The following is a 17003-nucleotide window of genomic DNA, read 5'->3' as shown; positions in this document are numbered from 1 at the left end:
AAATGTCATTCAAGGAAAATACTGAAAGGAGTGTTTATAGTATAATGGAGGTAATTACTCATTTCTGTTCAGTGTTAGTGAAGAATCAGTTGCAGTATTGTGTTCTGTCCTGAGCAATTTTAGAAAGAGAGACTGGAGGTGTGGAAAACAAATGGGAGATTTAGAAAAGATTTAAAGGTTTCAGTTTCTTCACACAGAAGAAAAGAAATAAAGACAGAGATGAGGCACAACAGGTTATATCTCTTTATAATGTGTTATAAAAGGATATTAGTCACTTCTCTATCCTCCCTGAGAGTAGGAGGAAAAGAAATGGGCCTTAAGTTTCAGAAAGAGGGATTTAATTTAGTATTAGGGTTGTTGCAGCTACATCAGAATTTAAGCGCTTAAACAGTTTTTCTGAGGTTGCTGCAAAGGCAGACAAGAGAAGTGGCTGAATATTTCTTCATGCTTTTTTTTTTTTCCTGTGAAAATATGAGCTACATTTAACAGTCAGAACATCAGGTTGTATAAAGAAGGAAAACCAAGTGAGCTTGGTGCATGCTACTTATACAGTTTACAAATCTTTATTTTTTGCTACACGTATTCATGTGAAAACTCTTCTTTTGCAGCCCCAAATTAGGATCAAGAGCTAAAACCGTAGAGTATTTTCAGACCTGTTCCTATACTGAGAAGGAATCCACAACACTAATGTTATTTAAAGCACTATTTTTTAAAAAATTGCTTCTAGTATGCTGATTGTAAAGCAGCAATAACAATCAAATATTTTTTCATGAGATAATCTTATGTATTAGCATAATTAACCCCAGAGATACACACCAGAATGTGCCATATTTATGTACCACTTCTTGAAGTGCTTGCCAGTTTAAGAGAGGCCTAAAATAACACAGCATATTTTATTTAGAAATAATACAAATGTTGAAATTGAATAAAGCTGTGTTTTTGTTGCAAAGTGTTTGTTGTGATTCTTATCTTCACTTCTGTAAATCTGGCTCTGCATAGTTCAAATAGCTGAGACTGGATGTCAGCATCATTGGGAAAGGAATGTTCCCACGCTCTTAACCTTGGTCACGTTTTTCCATCATGCAGAGGCTTTGTGAAATGCTCAAGGAATTTTTCACTTTTGTGTCAGCACCTAAAGCAATCAGCAAGCACAGTGGTTCTTCCCTGCCATGAAGTGTTCATAGCCCTGTGACATCTGGTGAAGGCAGACAAAGCTGATAACTCTGTGCTAGTAAACATGGAAGAACCACTGCTTTTTACTTTGCACTGTTCTTTTTGACCCTGAGTTGTTTCCACAGACTCAGTGTTGCCTGAGCTTGAATCTTAAACAATCTTTTTTTTTTTCTTTCTTTTTTCTCCAAAATACATTGTAAAAGTTTAAGGATGCTATTCACCTACGTTTGCATGAGTCACTGGCTTCTTCCCACTCCCTTGATCCTTTGAACTTATAAATCACCCCACAGGTATGTGTACATCAGGGACCTTTGAATTGCAACCTGGTATGTGGGAGCACTACGCCTCTTGACACGCTGCTACAACTTGAAGTTAAGATTAATAATTGTATTGAGATGTGCTGCTGCTTTCATTAAAATTAATGTGATGAACTAATTTATAAAATTATCAATTAAAATATTAATATTGAAATCAAATTAAATGGACTAGTCTTAAGGCCTTGTGCTACTGGGCCTGGACTTAAGCTGTTTAACTGTGGAACTGAAAAAATGAAAGTTCAACCATCTATGAGTCTCTTTATATAGATTAATATATATATATTCCCTTGATAGCACACACATCCTTCACAATACCATTAAATGACTGATAGACATATAAGGGTTATATAGGTATTAGTTTCTATTTCTCAATGAAAAAGCATTAGAAGTTGTTTGTACAATTTGTGGACAGCACACACATTAGCCAGATGGAAAAAAAAAAAAAAAAAGAAAAGTATTGTGAAAAGCATTTCATTGAGTTCACGAAATGGTTACTTTGGACAAAAATCAACACATACAGGTAAACAGAAGAAAAATGTATTGAAAATCTTTTTAAGAAAGATATAAATGCATACTTAACAAGCACATAAATACTCTAAATATGTTATCAATTGTGTAAGACTTAATAGGTACACCCAACAAGTATCTATTAGTATTTCTTGTTTTCAGTCAATCACTGAACTGGGCAAAATTGAAATTTAGAACCAATGCAATCTGTGCAATTCTCTAAAGTTTTAATGAGTTTTTCTGCCCATTTTTCCAAAGCAGTTGCTTTGTTCTGAATTTCTTGCAAATCCAACTTTCTTTTCCTCCTGAATTTCATTTTTGTGAAGCCCAAATCCCATCTGGTATGTCTAACAGAGAGGATTATTGACATGGTACTTTTTATCTTTAAATTAGCCCAGGTGACAGACCAAAAACAGTGGAAGGAATAAAAGCAGGAGAAAGAAGTACCAAAACTGTAGGAATGGCAAAGGAGGGATCCCTTTCTTTACCTCTCATTTTGTGAGTTTCTTCGTCTGTGCATATTTTAAAAAACAGCATCCCTATCTGCTCGAACAGCTTCTGTCTATGAATGAAAATTGAGAGTATACTGGCAATTACAGTCTAGGAAGTCTACCCCTCAAACACTAATGAGGAAAGTATTTAGAGAAATAATCCTTTAAGGGGAGATTACAAAGAGCAAAAGTCAACATGAAAAATTGATTGCTTTTTCAGTAATACTATAAAATTAATGGATGCTGCTTATTCAATAAAGTAATATATTTAGTCCAACTTCTGATGACTTTACCCTGCTTTTATTCATATTTTTCTTTGTAAAGTACACGTTCCTGTCAGGATCCCAATGACTGCCTACGTTTAGTGAGAGCTTATATTCTCCTTTTTCTTTTATCTTTGTTCACAGGCTAACATGCAGTCTGATACACAGCATTCATCACATTCTGTGCTTACAACTGGTATTGCTGCTCTTGCTGCAATCCAAGCTAACCAACACCCACCCCCCTCCAAAAAAACAAAACAAAACAAAAAAACAATCAACAAACACCCAACATATTACACTTGGCCCAAGTGGTCTGAAGTGAAATTGGGCTAGCACAAGGGGTGTATTTGGGCAGTGACTTATACAGGCCATGAGTAGAAGGGACAGAACTCATTATTTGGGAAAATGTGGTTTGCTGCCTCAAATTAAGGGCAGCCCTTGCCCCCAGGCTTCAGCTGCCTGGGATCCAAAGCCTGGTTTGCTGTGGCACACCTCTGTGGTCTTGACTCAGTTTAATGAGAAAATTGCTTAAATATCATAAAGTTCACCTGCTAAGGTTATGCAAAATGATAAAAGTAAAATCACAGAGAGAAGTGTATCATTGAAAGGGTAATAGAAACAGCTCAAGTGTTCAGAATGAAAAAATCTATGCCTAAAGGTATAAAAAAGCCTTTAAGAGCAGAGAATCAGAAAGTGCCAACTCAGCAACACAGAGAATCAGCCTGTTCTGGGATCAAGAAGCACAATCCTTTCCCACCTGACTGATGTTTGCCTGCACAGCACAGACTCCAGACATCTTACTTGGCTGGTGAGGAAATTAGTAGTAGCTCATTCGTTGTAGCCATTTAGTGGGTGCATTAATCAAGGCATAACTTCTGCATATGGATAAACTGCATGTGTCATCCTGGCAGTGTCTCTTTGTACATCATAAAACATGTCTGAACAAAAATGATCTGGTGACTACTGTGTAAGACTGTTCTCATTTATTCAAGAAGTAGTATCTAGCCATACACAGGGCAATCCTAGGCTACTTCTGCACTGATCAACTGATTCACCACAAGGCAAATGGCATGGAGTATTTTACAAACCAAGGAATGAGCTTGCTCTGGGTTGGCTCCCCTAGAATTGAACTGATGACTCTCACATTGCAACAGTGCCAAAGTTAGTATGTATCCCAAGCACCCCTGAACCTGCTTGCAGGCAAGGCACATGGACAACCTGGTAAGGTTTCTGGAATCAGTTTGGGAAAATACCACGACATCTACCTCTGCACTTAGTAGTCTATCCACGGTCAAAAGAATATTTTAGGTGTAGGGTGCCATCACTCACTGGTAGGATCAGATAGGACTTCACATTCAAGACAAATATGGGTGGGTACACATCAACCATGCAACACCAGCACATCTTCTCAGGGCTCATACTGACCATGAAAGGTGCTAGATTTTCTTCTCCCTCACCTCTAACTGGCTGGTGAGGAACCAATATATGGTTAATAAGCTCGCTGAAGGCATCACCTCTCTGAAACCATGTGCAGCTGTGCACAAGCTCATCTGTCCACATTAGTCTCACTAACAGCATAACCAAGGAGGCACGATATGATGGGGCTGCTATCAAGGTTTCCATCCCAGCTGGGGCTCCTGAGCTTCCTGCTCTTCCTACATTTGGCAAGCCGTAGTGAATTGTTGTTGAGGAGGGCTCTGTGACTGCATGTGTAATACAGTGGTTCATGCACAGATTTTCCCATTCTTCAAATTTATTTACTTGACTGAGCTCAGAATGGGCTGACCACGGCCTCAGGGCAATGTTGGAGTATGGCTGAGAACAAGAAGAATGAAATGGCACCTGCTTCATGGAGATGACCAAGGGATGCAACCGAGGTAGGAAACACGCATGGTGAATTATTGTGTTGGGAAGAGTGATAAGGTTATGAGGCTGTAGCAATCACCTAGTATGTACTATGCCATCTTCTTTCACCTGTGATTGTTGACTCTGTGTGCTTGTAGCTGTGAAGAACAGGGTTTCTTTGGCATGGGCAATTGGAGTTGTTTTCTATTCCTCTGCCTCTGACTTTGACCCTAAAACTGTTTAATTAAATATCTGAGAGAGTGGACACATTGGTCATAGAGGTTGCATGTAGAAAAGTGCCCTGTGGCAGGACTGTACCAATGAAATTTGTCACCTAAGTCACTTCTATTCTGAGTTGTGTGTAACTTGGAATAGCATGGTAATAACTGACATGGGCAACCCTGAAAGATTTCAATTAACAGTAGCACTGCTTGATGCTGCAACACCTACCTACAACAGTGAGGTGCCAGGCTGTTGCCCAATAGGGTGAAAACACCCCCATTCTCGGCCTGCCCCAGACACATAGAGACCAAAATGCTGGTGAGAAAAACTCTTTAACACACAGTTTTTCTCTACATAAACAGGTCTAGGATGTAGGCACTCACCACTTGGGAGGGTGAGTCCACACAGAAAAGAGAACACAGTGTTGTATAATACTTTTGATGAAATGGGTTGGCTCAGAACGTTTTTCCTCACTGCAGCCTTTAATAATAAAAAGTAGTAAGTATAATCTATTGCAGCTATCACAAAGCAGCGGTATCTTTTGTGCAAGGAGTCACCAGCTAAGTTTCCATTTGAGTTCAAAGAAAGGGATGGCCCATATCATTTCAGAGTTTAAACTGATAATAAGCAATTACATGATCTTTATGACACACTGAGTTTTGCCTACTGGCAGAAAAGAGGACTGGAGTCTTGTGTCCTGTTTGCTTCCTAAACTGACTGAGAGTCAGGCAAAAGAAAGGCAGTACAGTCTTCTGATGGGGTAGGCTCAGAGGTCTGTCCAGGGAGTGACCTTCAGCAACCAGCGCCTAGCTCAGGGCTTTTACCACTAATCTGAAAGGTGATCAGAAATGAGGTTTTAGAGTGTGCAACGAGCTCATTCAAACAAATCAGAAGGAATTTTTGAAGAAAAGTTGTGGGATAATCCTGTTCTAGCTTTAAAGAGATTCCTGGCTTTTTTTTTAAGCTCAAGAGTAGACCTCAGAGAGTACTGAAACAGGTACAAGTCAGACATTTTTGTACTTAACAGTGATGACCAGAACTAGGTCTAGGCCCCTAACTCAAAAAAGTAGCAGAGCTGGTCTGCTTGGAATAGGTTAATCTTCAATAGAGAATAAGGATTATATTTAACTGTTCCTAAATAGTTACAGATAAGTCAACACATGATTTCCTGCAATTTACAGAGAGCTACTTTTTGCTTACAGTGGAAACTATTGAAAACAAAATATTTGCTGAACCACAACAAAATGTTTTTTTTGTTGTTGTTGTTGTTTTTGTGTGTTGTTTTTTTTTTTTCTTTTTAAAGAAAAAAAAAAAAAAGGTTTGAGCATATGCCAGCAGAAAGGAGAATAAGATTTTATCAAGTTTCAGCACGGTTCCATGTGTCAAAAAACAAAGCTGTTCAGAAGCACTAGTTCCATTTTTATGTTCCTTTAAAAGGAAGCTCATTTCTGTGTTAACTAGCGCACTTCTTTTCCAAACAAATCCTTTGCCTCTGGTTTATTATCAGCAAGTCTTAAAATTTAAAAGCTAAAAAAAACCAACTCCAACTACCAACAATGAAAACCACCTAACCAAACTAAAATCTAAACTAAATGAAGACAGAGGTCTGTAACTTAAAAGGCAGATAATATCACATGTGGAAGCTTTCTTTCTTTCTTATGCTTCTCTAGAGTAAGGATATAACTTTGTAAAATGATGTCCAAAGAACTGTAACAGCAAAGAAGATTTGCATTTTGCAGGTGGCAGTGCAAATCAAGAGAACCTTTTACTTGGAACCATATAGAAAGAAGGATTAAGGAAAAGGATTATCATTTTTACCAAGAATTTCATTTGAGTTTCCATGATCATGTTTGGTTAACCTTCCTCACCTTATATTTGATGCATTATAGCACTCAGTGACTAATTGAGATACCTAGATACCTAGCATTTTTAGGAAAACAAACAACAACAAAAAATATCAAAAAGCACAGAACAAATCTGAAGGTTAAGATTTATGTTAAGGATAATGAAGGTTAAGATTTATGTTAAGGTTTATGAAGGTTAAGATATATGTGTATTTAATATTATGTGATGTACAATAATTGTATATAGCTGACCTTGGCCTTTCTATTGACTTCCATACAGAAGATTGCCTGCAAAAAAAGGAAAATAAAAATCATGTGGTCTGATGCAATTTTCCCTCATTCACATGTCTTTATCTGTGACACAGACAGTGTGAGAGGCAGGTCCAATAAAAGCTCTGCTGGCAAGAAATTATATTAAAGACTTGAGCATTTGTATTACAATCCCATATGTCTATGTGTGTGTGTGTAATACACACACACACATTCCCCCTTAATGATTCTACAATTCACAGCAATGCATCCAGACCAGCTGTGCTACCAGCTGTGCTTTCAAAAGTAGCTGTCCTTTGATTCTGTGACCTTCCGCAGCACCAAACAATCCAGTAGAAATCACAAAGGGAAAGATTCCCTTCGTTCCCTGCCATTAACTTCTTCAGGGTCCTCTCATCCACTACAAAATGGAAAAGGAAGAATTACTTTTTTTTTTTTTTCTTTAACCTCTGCTTTTTCAGCTTTGAAGACTTAAATTGTCTTGTATCTGTTCATATTTCAAAGAATGTTATTTTTCTGCAATTTAGCCTTACATGTTATCTCTGCTAGCAGCTTCAAAATACTTTGCTCTTTTTTTTTTTTTTTTTCTGAATCTTTTAGGTTTTGGCAACAGTACCATGCATATTTCTTTATGTCTGCAGTCAAAAAACCTGGAGAGCATGGAACAAGTAGTAAAGGCAGTTTTGCATGTCTTTTGATATCTACTGTTTGTCTTCATGTTTTTTTATTCCAGCCATTTACTTTTTAAACTGGAATGAGGACTCACTTAGTGAGTCCTCATTACCCTATTTACATAGATTTCCAAGTTCATTTTGAATCAAGAAATGTGAACTTTAAAAGAATATATTTTGGGTAATAGTTTATGCTGAATATCACCTGAGTTTTAAAATGTGTGCACAGTAAAACAGTGCAAAATTAAAAGAAAAAGAAAATTATAAAAGAAACCTAGATCACTGGAAACAAGATAGAAAAGGGGGGGATGCAGGACATGTTTACTGCACTGAAAGTCAATGATCTATAGCCTTGCATATCAGATAAGAGAATGAAGGTGAAAAGTAATCTAAGTATAATTTCCAATCACATGGAGAACATATTAGTTACAGGTAAATGAAGCCAGGAGGAAAGAGACCCTCTAAGACCATGTGCTCATTCTTCATGTTGTTTTGATTTTAAAAGCTAAAACTATAGAACTAAGATATTGGACTGTGTATATTCTGCATAATAAACCTTTACTACAAATTTCTTACTCACAAAAGAATGTATCCAATGTTTCATAATGATGGATACATAGCTGTGGCTTTATTTCCTTTTTTTTTTTTTTTTTTTTTTTTTTTTATCTTGGACAAATAAAACAGTTTATAACATGTCTGACTAATGATTAACAAATACAGAACCTTCATAAAATATTGTTGTCTGCAGCTTTCTGTTCAGATTTGTTTCTGGATAGTAAGTGGAGGTATTACATCTACAGTAAATGGACATTTGCTGATAAAGTCAAGCACAGAGAGACTTAAAAAAGGCATCTGGAGGTGGAAGAATGTGGCTCAAAAGTCAGATATTGCTCTTATATTGCATTGCAAGTGAAGTTTGGATGGCAAAGCAGCTTAACTCTAGAAGAAATTTGCCCCGGGGACTTTACTCTGTTGAAGATCGTGGCTCTGCAGGGTGGGACAGGCTAAAAAGGAGTCTGTACCAAGGAAAGTCCTGCAGGATACGGGGCTGCTGCACAGGAAGAAATGATGACTGCAGCTTTAACATTGCCTCCAGAGCAGCTATATGTTACTGTGACCAGTTCTGTGCCACAGGTTCTCCTGGCCCTGTAGACTGTTGTGCTGACTACTGGGATGTCTGTGACAACACTGTTGAGCCCACCAGGTCAGATGAGCCTTGGCCACCTCCAACATCAGGTGGGTATAGAGAAAAGACCCAGCTGGTATTAGTGTACCACAAGAAAAATATAGTTGGAAGTAAAATTACTGATAGATCTTTAGAGTGTGTGCATCCTAAAAATGTGCCTATTGACATAGTGGACAAATATATTGTTTACAAAGCTGAAATAAGAATTATGCTTCCTGTTATTTCTTTGCTTTTAGGGATACATTTCTAGAGTTGGCTCAATCTTATCTCTGTTGGCCAGAACCGCTGTTTCACCTGTAACTTTTCTAGAGATAACCTCATCAGTTTGAAGTTAATGTGATCTCATCAATCTCAGCTTCACAGATTAACACAAAATGAACAGAAAGATCTAAATTTTGTACCCATCAGTACAAACAGATCATTCTGAAAACTGATGATTATCCTAAATGATACTGCTCTGAGGTATTCTGTAATGGCTTAGATCCACCAGAGCTCTCCTCTGGGACACCACTTTTCTTGCAGCATCTCAGTGCAGGATTAACTGAAGGGATGTAATTAGAACAAGAATTTCTGACTGGCATATTGTCCTTTTATGCTTTCTTTCTGCATAGCTTGTAGTGGAAGTTCCTCCAGAACTACTCTAATCTTAGTCTATTGTCTTTAGAACTAAAGATTGAATAAACAAAACAAACAAACAAAAAAACAACAAACAAAACCCACAAATATGTACAAGCATCATTTACACATGGTTTCTGTGGAGGGCAAATCTCTGCTGGTGATACAGTTTTAGAACTATAATTTTAACACTATAGCTTCTTGCTAGGACACATCTACCTGAAAACGTGAAGGCTGTACCAAACTTGCAAAAGCTGAAAATCAACAAGAATACCACCATGGCTTTTAAAAATTAACTGTTTCTGTGAGATATCTCTGCTATTTGTACTCTAGCACTCAGACCACAAGCTCTTCATGAGCCTGTGCTCTTAAGCCAGGCACACAGCCAAAATCTGATAAGTGGGAGTAACAAAAATGCCAAACGCTGCAAAACAAGCTTGATTTTCCGAAGTGTTTCTAATCCTCTAAAAGAATGTTTTATGATTTATGTAAATAAAGACATTTGCTCCATACTTATTTAGGGTGCACTGTTGTATATTATTTCCAACAGATTGGGGGGTTGCTGTCATAAGCTCTGTGTAAGCCCTGAGCACTGTTTCTGCTCCAGAGCTGACAGCCTTGGGATAAGGTTTTGCAGACTGCTTCCTGTAAGGGAATTACTACAAAACCTGCAGCATTTTGCCATATGGGTCCTGTGATAGGCCTACCTCTGAAAGGTGAAAATGTAACAGAAGTTTTAGGTAATGGAATAAGTGAGGGGTAATATTTGTACTGCTTTTCTCAATCCATTTTTTGCATGTGTGTTCACTGTTTTGTAACTCCTGGGTTATACAAGCCTGACATAGGTGGCAATGCTATTTAATCTATTCAAGCATGTTTATTTGTTCTATATGTGAGCTGCTATCTTATTTAATTTATATCTCACATTAAAATAAGCTGATGTTTTTCTGGTGAAGAAAGTGTTTCATTGATAGAAAACATATTTTTCTAAATCTCTGTTTATTGGATATTTGTTATAGAAGTAATTTAAAGGGTTAAAGGAGAATAACAAAGCAGGCAAAATACAGCAGATAAAAATATCACTCAAGAAGGAACTTTCTAGAACTGAAACGACTGTGGGACAGGGAGCAAAGAATGAAATTGGAAGGAAAAAATGAAGAAACAAAGAAGACTGAGTGTCAGAAGATTAAGCAAACTATGAAGCATTTTTAGAAATGCCATAAGTATATTGGCTAACTTTTAATAACTGAGACTGTGCTTCTGCCTTTGGCTAAGAATTATTTAAGAACTACCAGACCACATACACCAAAGTACATTTCACCTTGAAGATTTTGATCTTTTGGCTGCCTGTGGTTTTGCTTTCAGTGCCTTCTGAGTCATATTGCTTTAAATAAACCAATAAACTTCAGTACTTTACAAGGGATAGAATGAAATGCAATAAAACTGCGCAGTGCTGTGTTTCTGCATCCCAGCATACTGACTTGGTGCACAACAGTAGTGAGCTATTGTGTACACCCTGAGTCTGTCTGTACCATGCAGAGGACTCCAGATGTAAATGTGTGGAACTGCTTTGACTTTGTCTTAGGCACTGAACAGAAGTTCTGGATTTGTTGTTATTATTCTTAGGAGAATTTTAGAGTTTTATTTATAGAATACATTTATTATTTATTCTTTTTGTTTCAATTACTCTGATGGTACGGGAAGCGTTATCAGAGTCAGTACACTAACTCTCACACTGGTAGTAGTATAAAAGGGATGCCTAGAGAGTTTGCTAATTGATTTTACATTACACAGTCAGGATCTGGCCTACAAGTGTGTACATCTGGAAACATTTCACTTACAAGATTACTTACAACAAAAGTGGGGCAAATGAGGTGACAATTAGAGAACACTGAACCAGGAAGGAAGTCCAGGTTTATGAAGTCCACCTCATTCCTATCATGCTTTTCACACAATATGATCCCATGAAGCCATCAGGCTGCTTCTTAAAATGAATTAATTTCCCACATATTTCTCACTATATTTCCCACTATATTAATATTCCAGCCTAATATATTCATGGTCATATAAACTGCCTCTGTTCTTATGCAACCAGTGTCTTTTAGCTTAGACATCTCCACTCTGACACTGATATCTTAGACAAATTTAGACAGCACTCCTGGCCTTTCAAGTCTTAATTTGGTTAGGCTAATGAAACTGTTCTTAATCTTCTATTCCTTAAGCATATATCTTTTGAAAGCTTCTTCTATACTTGTTCAGGCTTGCATTTTTTTTCTCAGGCATGGGCTGTGAAGGCTGCTAGCTGAGCTCATATGAAGCTTCATCCTGCCTCTAAGACCACTGCTTTAATACTTCCTTCCCTAGCTATATTTTGAATAATTTGCTCTATGCCTCCTTCCAGCTACTGTCTGATGCTGGCACTGGGGCACACTATGATAAACTGTGACACTTAAGTAATTTGCCTTGTATACTCTCTGAAAAATGTCTCAATTCCTAGCAGAAATTGAATTAGAGCAGACACTTTGGACCTCAGACTGCTTGGGTGAAATCACCTATGTCTGTACTAGTTAATGTAGTCTGCTGTATGGCTAACAGGGCAAAATAGGCATTTATAATTAACTAAATGGTTCTAGTCCACTTCTGCACTTTGGCATGAAGTTCTCTCGTGTCAGTAAAGGAGGTCTACGTTGCTGAGTGAATGTGTATGGGCTCTACTCCTCGTTGTGAGATGGAAAATAACTTATGCTTGAAAAGAATAAAATGTGATATAATGCTAATGCAAGTGAACACTTTATTCATATGAAATATGAATAAAGAGGTTAAAGCTTCTTGAAATGGAGAAGGAAAAAAAATAAAAATAAAAGTTTGGAATTCCTTTCTCCAATTCCTTTACTAGGGGAAGAAACAATCTTTACCTTTAGGGTCACCAGTGTCTGCAGAGAAAACATGAGAAAAGGCTGGAAAACAGAGCCCCATACGATAACTATACTATATTTATTATAGATTTGATCCAAAGCCCACTGCAGGCATCTTTCTTTTAGTCTTGGCACTTAAGTATACTGAAGAATATGTTTATGTGGAAGATCTTATAACACATGCAAGGTCTTTTCTCAGTGAATTATTATCAAAAAAAGGTGTGTACATAGAAGGAGTGTTGTATTTAAAAATAACCGATCTCTTTGTTTTTAAAAAATGAATTAAACTCTGACAAGAAAAAATAACCTAATATGACACCTGTTTTGAAACAGATATTATTTTTTTAAAATTCAATAACTGGAAAAACTGAATTCTATTTTAATTACCTATTCAAAATGGTCTTTATTAAAAATGTATTGGTTTATTATTAGAAAATAATTTTATTTGTGTTGTTGTTTATATGTAAGATAATCACTTTTCAGTGAGTGTTTTGAATCTGTTCTTGATTTTGTTTGGTATGAATAATGATGTAAATGGGAAAAAAATAAAATTCACCAAAATGCCTTCATTACTGGAAAAAAAAATGGAAATACTTGTTTCATTTCACCTAAATAAAGCATGTGTACTGCATGCAACCTTTTAATTCAATAGTAGCAAAATTTTTGAATTAATTCAGTTCAAGAAAAATTATTTTTTCACATATCTATATATTATGTTGGCAGGTTGTTATAAAGATGGCCGATATTACGGAGAAGGAACAATAATTAAAGACAACTGCAATTCCTGGTAATGTTTCAGAGAACAGCAAATTGAATTTAATTTAGCATATGTCATGAAACAGGAATTATGTTAGTGAGCATCCCTAAATTCATATTAAATGTAATCAAATCACAATGGTTGGCAGAGTAATTCTGTATTAAGATGTTATAGAATTAAACTACAGCCAACATGGAAGAATAGCAAGAGGTCAATGGGTTTTCTAATCGAGACATAAAACCAAGAGTATTAAAGTCTCCTCCCCACTGGCCTAGAATCCGTCTTGGATCTGCTGGCTCTGACATGAGTGGAAATGGTTTTGGCATAGACCTGGACATTGACCTGAATACAGAAAAAACTGATATCATTCAAATTTTGGGGAATATCTTTATAACATTTTCCTCTGGCAGAAATGATGAGCACTAATTTTATTCCATGAGGGGAGAATATATAATTTATGTAGGAAAGGGATGAACTGTTTGAACATCCCATTCCCCACCTTGGGACATCTGCATGGAGCAGGCAGGATGCTCTGCTGCTGGCCCTGGCAGTCAGCTGCCCCAGCCCTACCTGCTTTTCCTTTCCAAAATCTGGCCCCATACCTCCAAACCCAGGGCAGCTCATTGGGCTCCAGTGGCATCCACCAGCCTTGAACTTGTCCCAGGGTCTTTGAAGCAAAGTGTCTACAACCATGTAGCTCCTTTCTGGTTTTCCAAAGTTAGAGATAAACTCTTTCTCTCTCTCTCTTTGTTTTTTTTTTTTTTTTTTTTTCTTGTGAGACTTGGCCTTACAAAGACGGAAGCAATTTTTTTTTTATTTTTTATTTTTTAAAAAGATGATGTTTTCCACAAGCTGTAAACCTTCCCACCTCATTCCAATTAGGATTCATTAGTTACTGAAGTGACACTAAGTAAAACTGTGTTTTCGTAATTACTGTGACATTTATAGTTTAGGTTCCCCCCCTCCCTTCTGCTGTAAAAGTGCATATATTTCCTTTGACAATTTATTTTCTGCTCAATGATATTCTTGCCCTTTCAGCAAATGCTTCCAAAGTAACTGGAAATGTTCAAATGAAGTATGTCTTGTTCGCCCAGACTTGATTCAGAACATCAATTCTGGAGATTATGGGTGAGAATACTTTTATTTTAAGGTTTTGTTGTAATCTATTTTATTGCTTATAGTATGTAAGTGCAAATTAGAAGTTATGTGCTCCTCTCTGTCTTCTCCATCCCCAATTACATCCCATGACTATGATAGTAAATGTAATAAATGTGCGTCTGTAAAATTTTTCTAAATCTCTGGCCGATTATAGAATTTTAAGTGGAAAGATACTGGAAGTCTCATGCTAGTAAGAGATAATATTGTAAACACCTATCTAATACAGTCTCCAAAATTCATATGATTTTATTTATTTATTTATTTTTTTCCTCACAAAATGGTCTTTAGATCATCTTCCCTTATTCTTCACTTCAATGCTTAGGATAGACTTTATTTATTTATTTATTTATTTATTTTTGGTACCTACCCTTAAGAATATCATTCTACATACCAGGATTCTACATAGTGTTGGAAGAGAAGAGAATGGGCCAGATAAGGACCAAGATATCAGAACTTTGTGAGGTTCAGTGTTTTTCTTGTTACCAGTTCTTGCTCCCTGCAGTGCAGTACTGCAGAAGGACACCCTGGTATCAGAGCAGTGCCTTGGGAGTCTGCTGGTAATTTACAGATGGAGATATAGTGATCACCCCCCTAACAGCTGAGGTGCTAAATTCACCAAAGAAACATGCACAGGTGCACAGATTTCAAGCTGTCACTCTGTACTAGAACATGTAGCTCATCTTCATGGGAGAGCTTCAAACCAATTGAATTAGGACAGACAATTAAGTCAGGCATCTGGAGCCTGATAACCACAGAGTGGCTTAGTCCACCTGAGATATGACCCAGCTTCTTCAGGTGTCCATATTCTCCGCTGGACAGGCAGACCAAGAGTGATGAGGCTTCTCATTTAGGCAACATGAATCTCACCTCTGTTTACAAGCAAGAAAGAAATTAATAAAGAGAATGCTCTATCTTGTGTTTCAGTCCTTCTCCAATAATACAAACAATTTCAATTTGTTCAAAAAGTGTGTAAATGTAAGGGTTTTTTTACGTTGTGCATATAGTTTTCAGGGTCAGTGCTAGATTCTGAGGCTAATCTACCTTCCTCAGGTAGAGTAGGGAGGGAATAATAAAAAAATGTTTATTTTTCTGAATATTAATGTAAAACTGAGGCAGAACAGCTGGGCTTTCTGTGTGGTTAAACAGTGTCTCATAAACACTGCTGGTGCACCAGAGCTTGAAGTCAAAGTAACCCATTATGTGAAGCTGTTAGTTCTCTGTTGGCATCTGGTCTGAAGCATAATGTGAGCACAACTTCAAGACAACTGTAATTGTTTTTATTGAGCACCTTATTTTCTAGTGTTTCTCTGAAGCATTGCATGCTCATCTGCTGCAGGCTGACACAATGCTGACCTCAAATCATCACTTTTCATATCCTGCTGTGTTGCTCCAGCCTAAATTTATCTGCAGTGAAAACCCTGTACTAAAGATTGTCTCATGCATATCTAATAGAATGTCTCAAAACATAATTTGAAACATTTATTTTTGAATGTTATTTTTAGTGGTGCTCTTATAAAGTAGGAGCAAGGTATTTGTATAAGCAATATCTCAAAGGTGGCTTTGTTTGCTTGTTTTCTGCTTGTGAGGAAGATGGAAAGCTGACAACTACAGTCAATTCTGGGGAATGACATTGGAAGAAGGTTTCAAAAAGCGACTGGGCACACTACCTCCATCTCATTCTTTGCTGAATATGAAAGAAATTCCAGTAAGTATCAGGTGATTTTTTTAAAAATATATTCATTATTGGAATAATTATAAGATTATTATTCTACTAAATGCTTCCATATTGTATATGGAACTCTCAGAATAGTTCTCCTAGCCACAGAGATAGTCTGCTAGGCATAGTCATACCCATGGACATTCAATAAGGAGGAGCAAAAGAAAATTGTATCAACTGGGAAGCTGTACACCATTATTCACATATCAGTGTTAGAGTTACAGAATGGCTTGGGTTGGAAGGGACCTTAAAGACCACCTAGTTCTAATGCCCCTGCCATGGACTGGGAAACCTCCCACTAGACCAAGTTGCTCAAAGGCCCATCCAGCCTGGCCTTGAACACCTGCAGGGTTGGGCATCCACAGCTTCTCTGGGCAACCTGTGCCAGTGCCTCACCACCCTCTGAGTGAAGAACTTCCTCCTTATATCTAATCTAAACCTACCCTCTTTCTGTTTAATGCTGTTACCCTTTGTTCTATCACTACACTCCCTAATAAAGTGTGCCTCTCCACTTTCGTGTAACTTTTTGGTACTGGAAGGCTGCTATAAGGTCTCCCTAGAGCCTTCTCTTCTCTTGGCTAAATAAGCCCAACTTCTCAGCCTTTCTTCATAGGAAGGTTCTTGAGACCTTTGATCATACTTGTGGCCCTCTTCTGGACTTACTCTAACTGGTCCATGTCCTTCTTGTGCTGGTGTCTCCAGAGCTGAATGAAGCACTCCAGATGGGGTCTCACTAGAGCAGAGCATAAGGGGAACAATCACCTCCCTTGATCTGGTAGCTATGCTTCTTTCAGTGTAGCCCAGAATACAGTAGGATTTCTTTTATGTCCAGCCTATTGCATCTTTGTTATTAAGCTACCTGTAGCTTCTTTGACTGCTGCAGTACTTACGGCCTTTGTTCTGCTGAAACATTTCTCAGGCACATGCTGTCTAACAGTTCTATTTTTATGAAATCTGTGAGCCACAGCCCAAATATCTTTGGCCCTGCCAGAAATCCTAACAGCCTGAATGCATTCTTCTCCAGAAATCCAGCTCCATTAATTTTTCCATTT

At 37.4% G+C, this 17003-nt stretch overlaps 2 protein-coding genes across 6 annotated transcripts in view; both read left to right on the top strand.

Annotated features, from left to right (window-relative positions):
• MLIP (muscular LMNA interacting protein) overlaps positions 1-886 on the top strand; it is a 117059-nt gene extending 116173 nt beyond the window's left edge. For all 5 annotated transcript variants that reach the window (XM_084283450.1, XM_084283449.1, XM_084283448.1 and 2 more), the window contains one exon: positions 609-886. The gene's annotated coding sequence lies outside the window, so the exon portion shown is untranslated. The remainder of the gene's footprint in view (positions 1-608) is intronic.
• A 7583-nt stretch (positions 887-8469) lies between these two features.
• Positions 8470-17003, top strand: part of TINAG (tubulointerstitial nephritis antigen) — a gene marked incomplete at both ends in the record, with an annotated part of 45185 nt that continues 36651 nt past the window's right edge. Inside the window, 4 exons of the mRNA XM_084283372.1 lie at positions 8470-8839; positions 13043-13106; positions 14115-14204; positions 15825-15939. Coding sequence (XP_084139498.1) covers positions 8470-8839; positions 13043-13106; positions 14115-14204; positions 15825-15939 — 639 coding nt within the window. The remainder of the gene's footprint in view (positions 8840-13042; positions 13107-14114; positions 14205-15824; positions 15940-17003) is intronic.

Source organism: Netta rufina, assembly GCF_964035555.1.
Source record: "Netta rufina genome assembly, chromosome: 3".
Taxonomy (NCBI): Eukaryota; Metazoa; Chordata; class Aves; order Anseriformes; family Anatidae; genus Netta; species Netta rufina.
The sequence above is the reverse complement of the archived record's forward strand: the minus strand, read 5'-3'. Positions and strand labels throughout refer to the sequence as shown.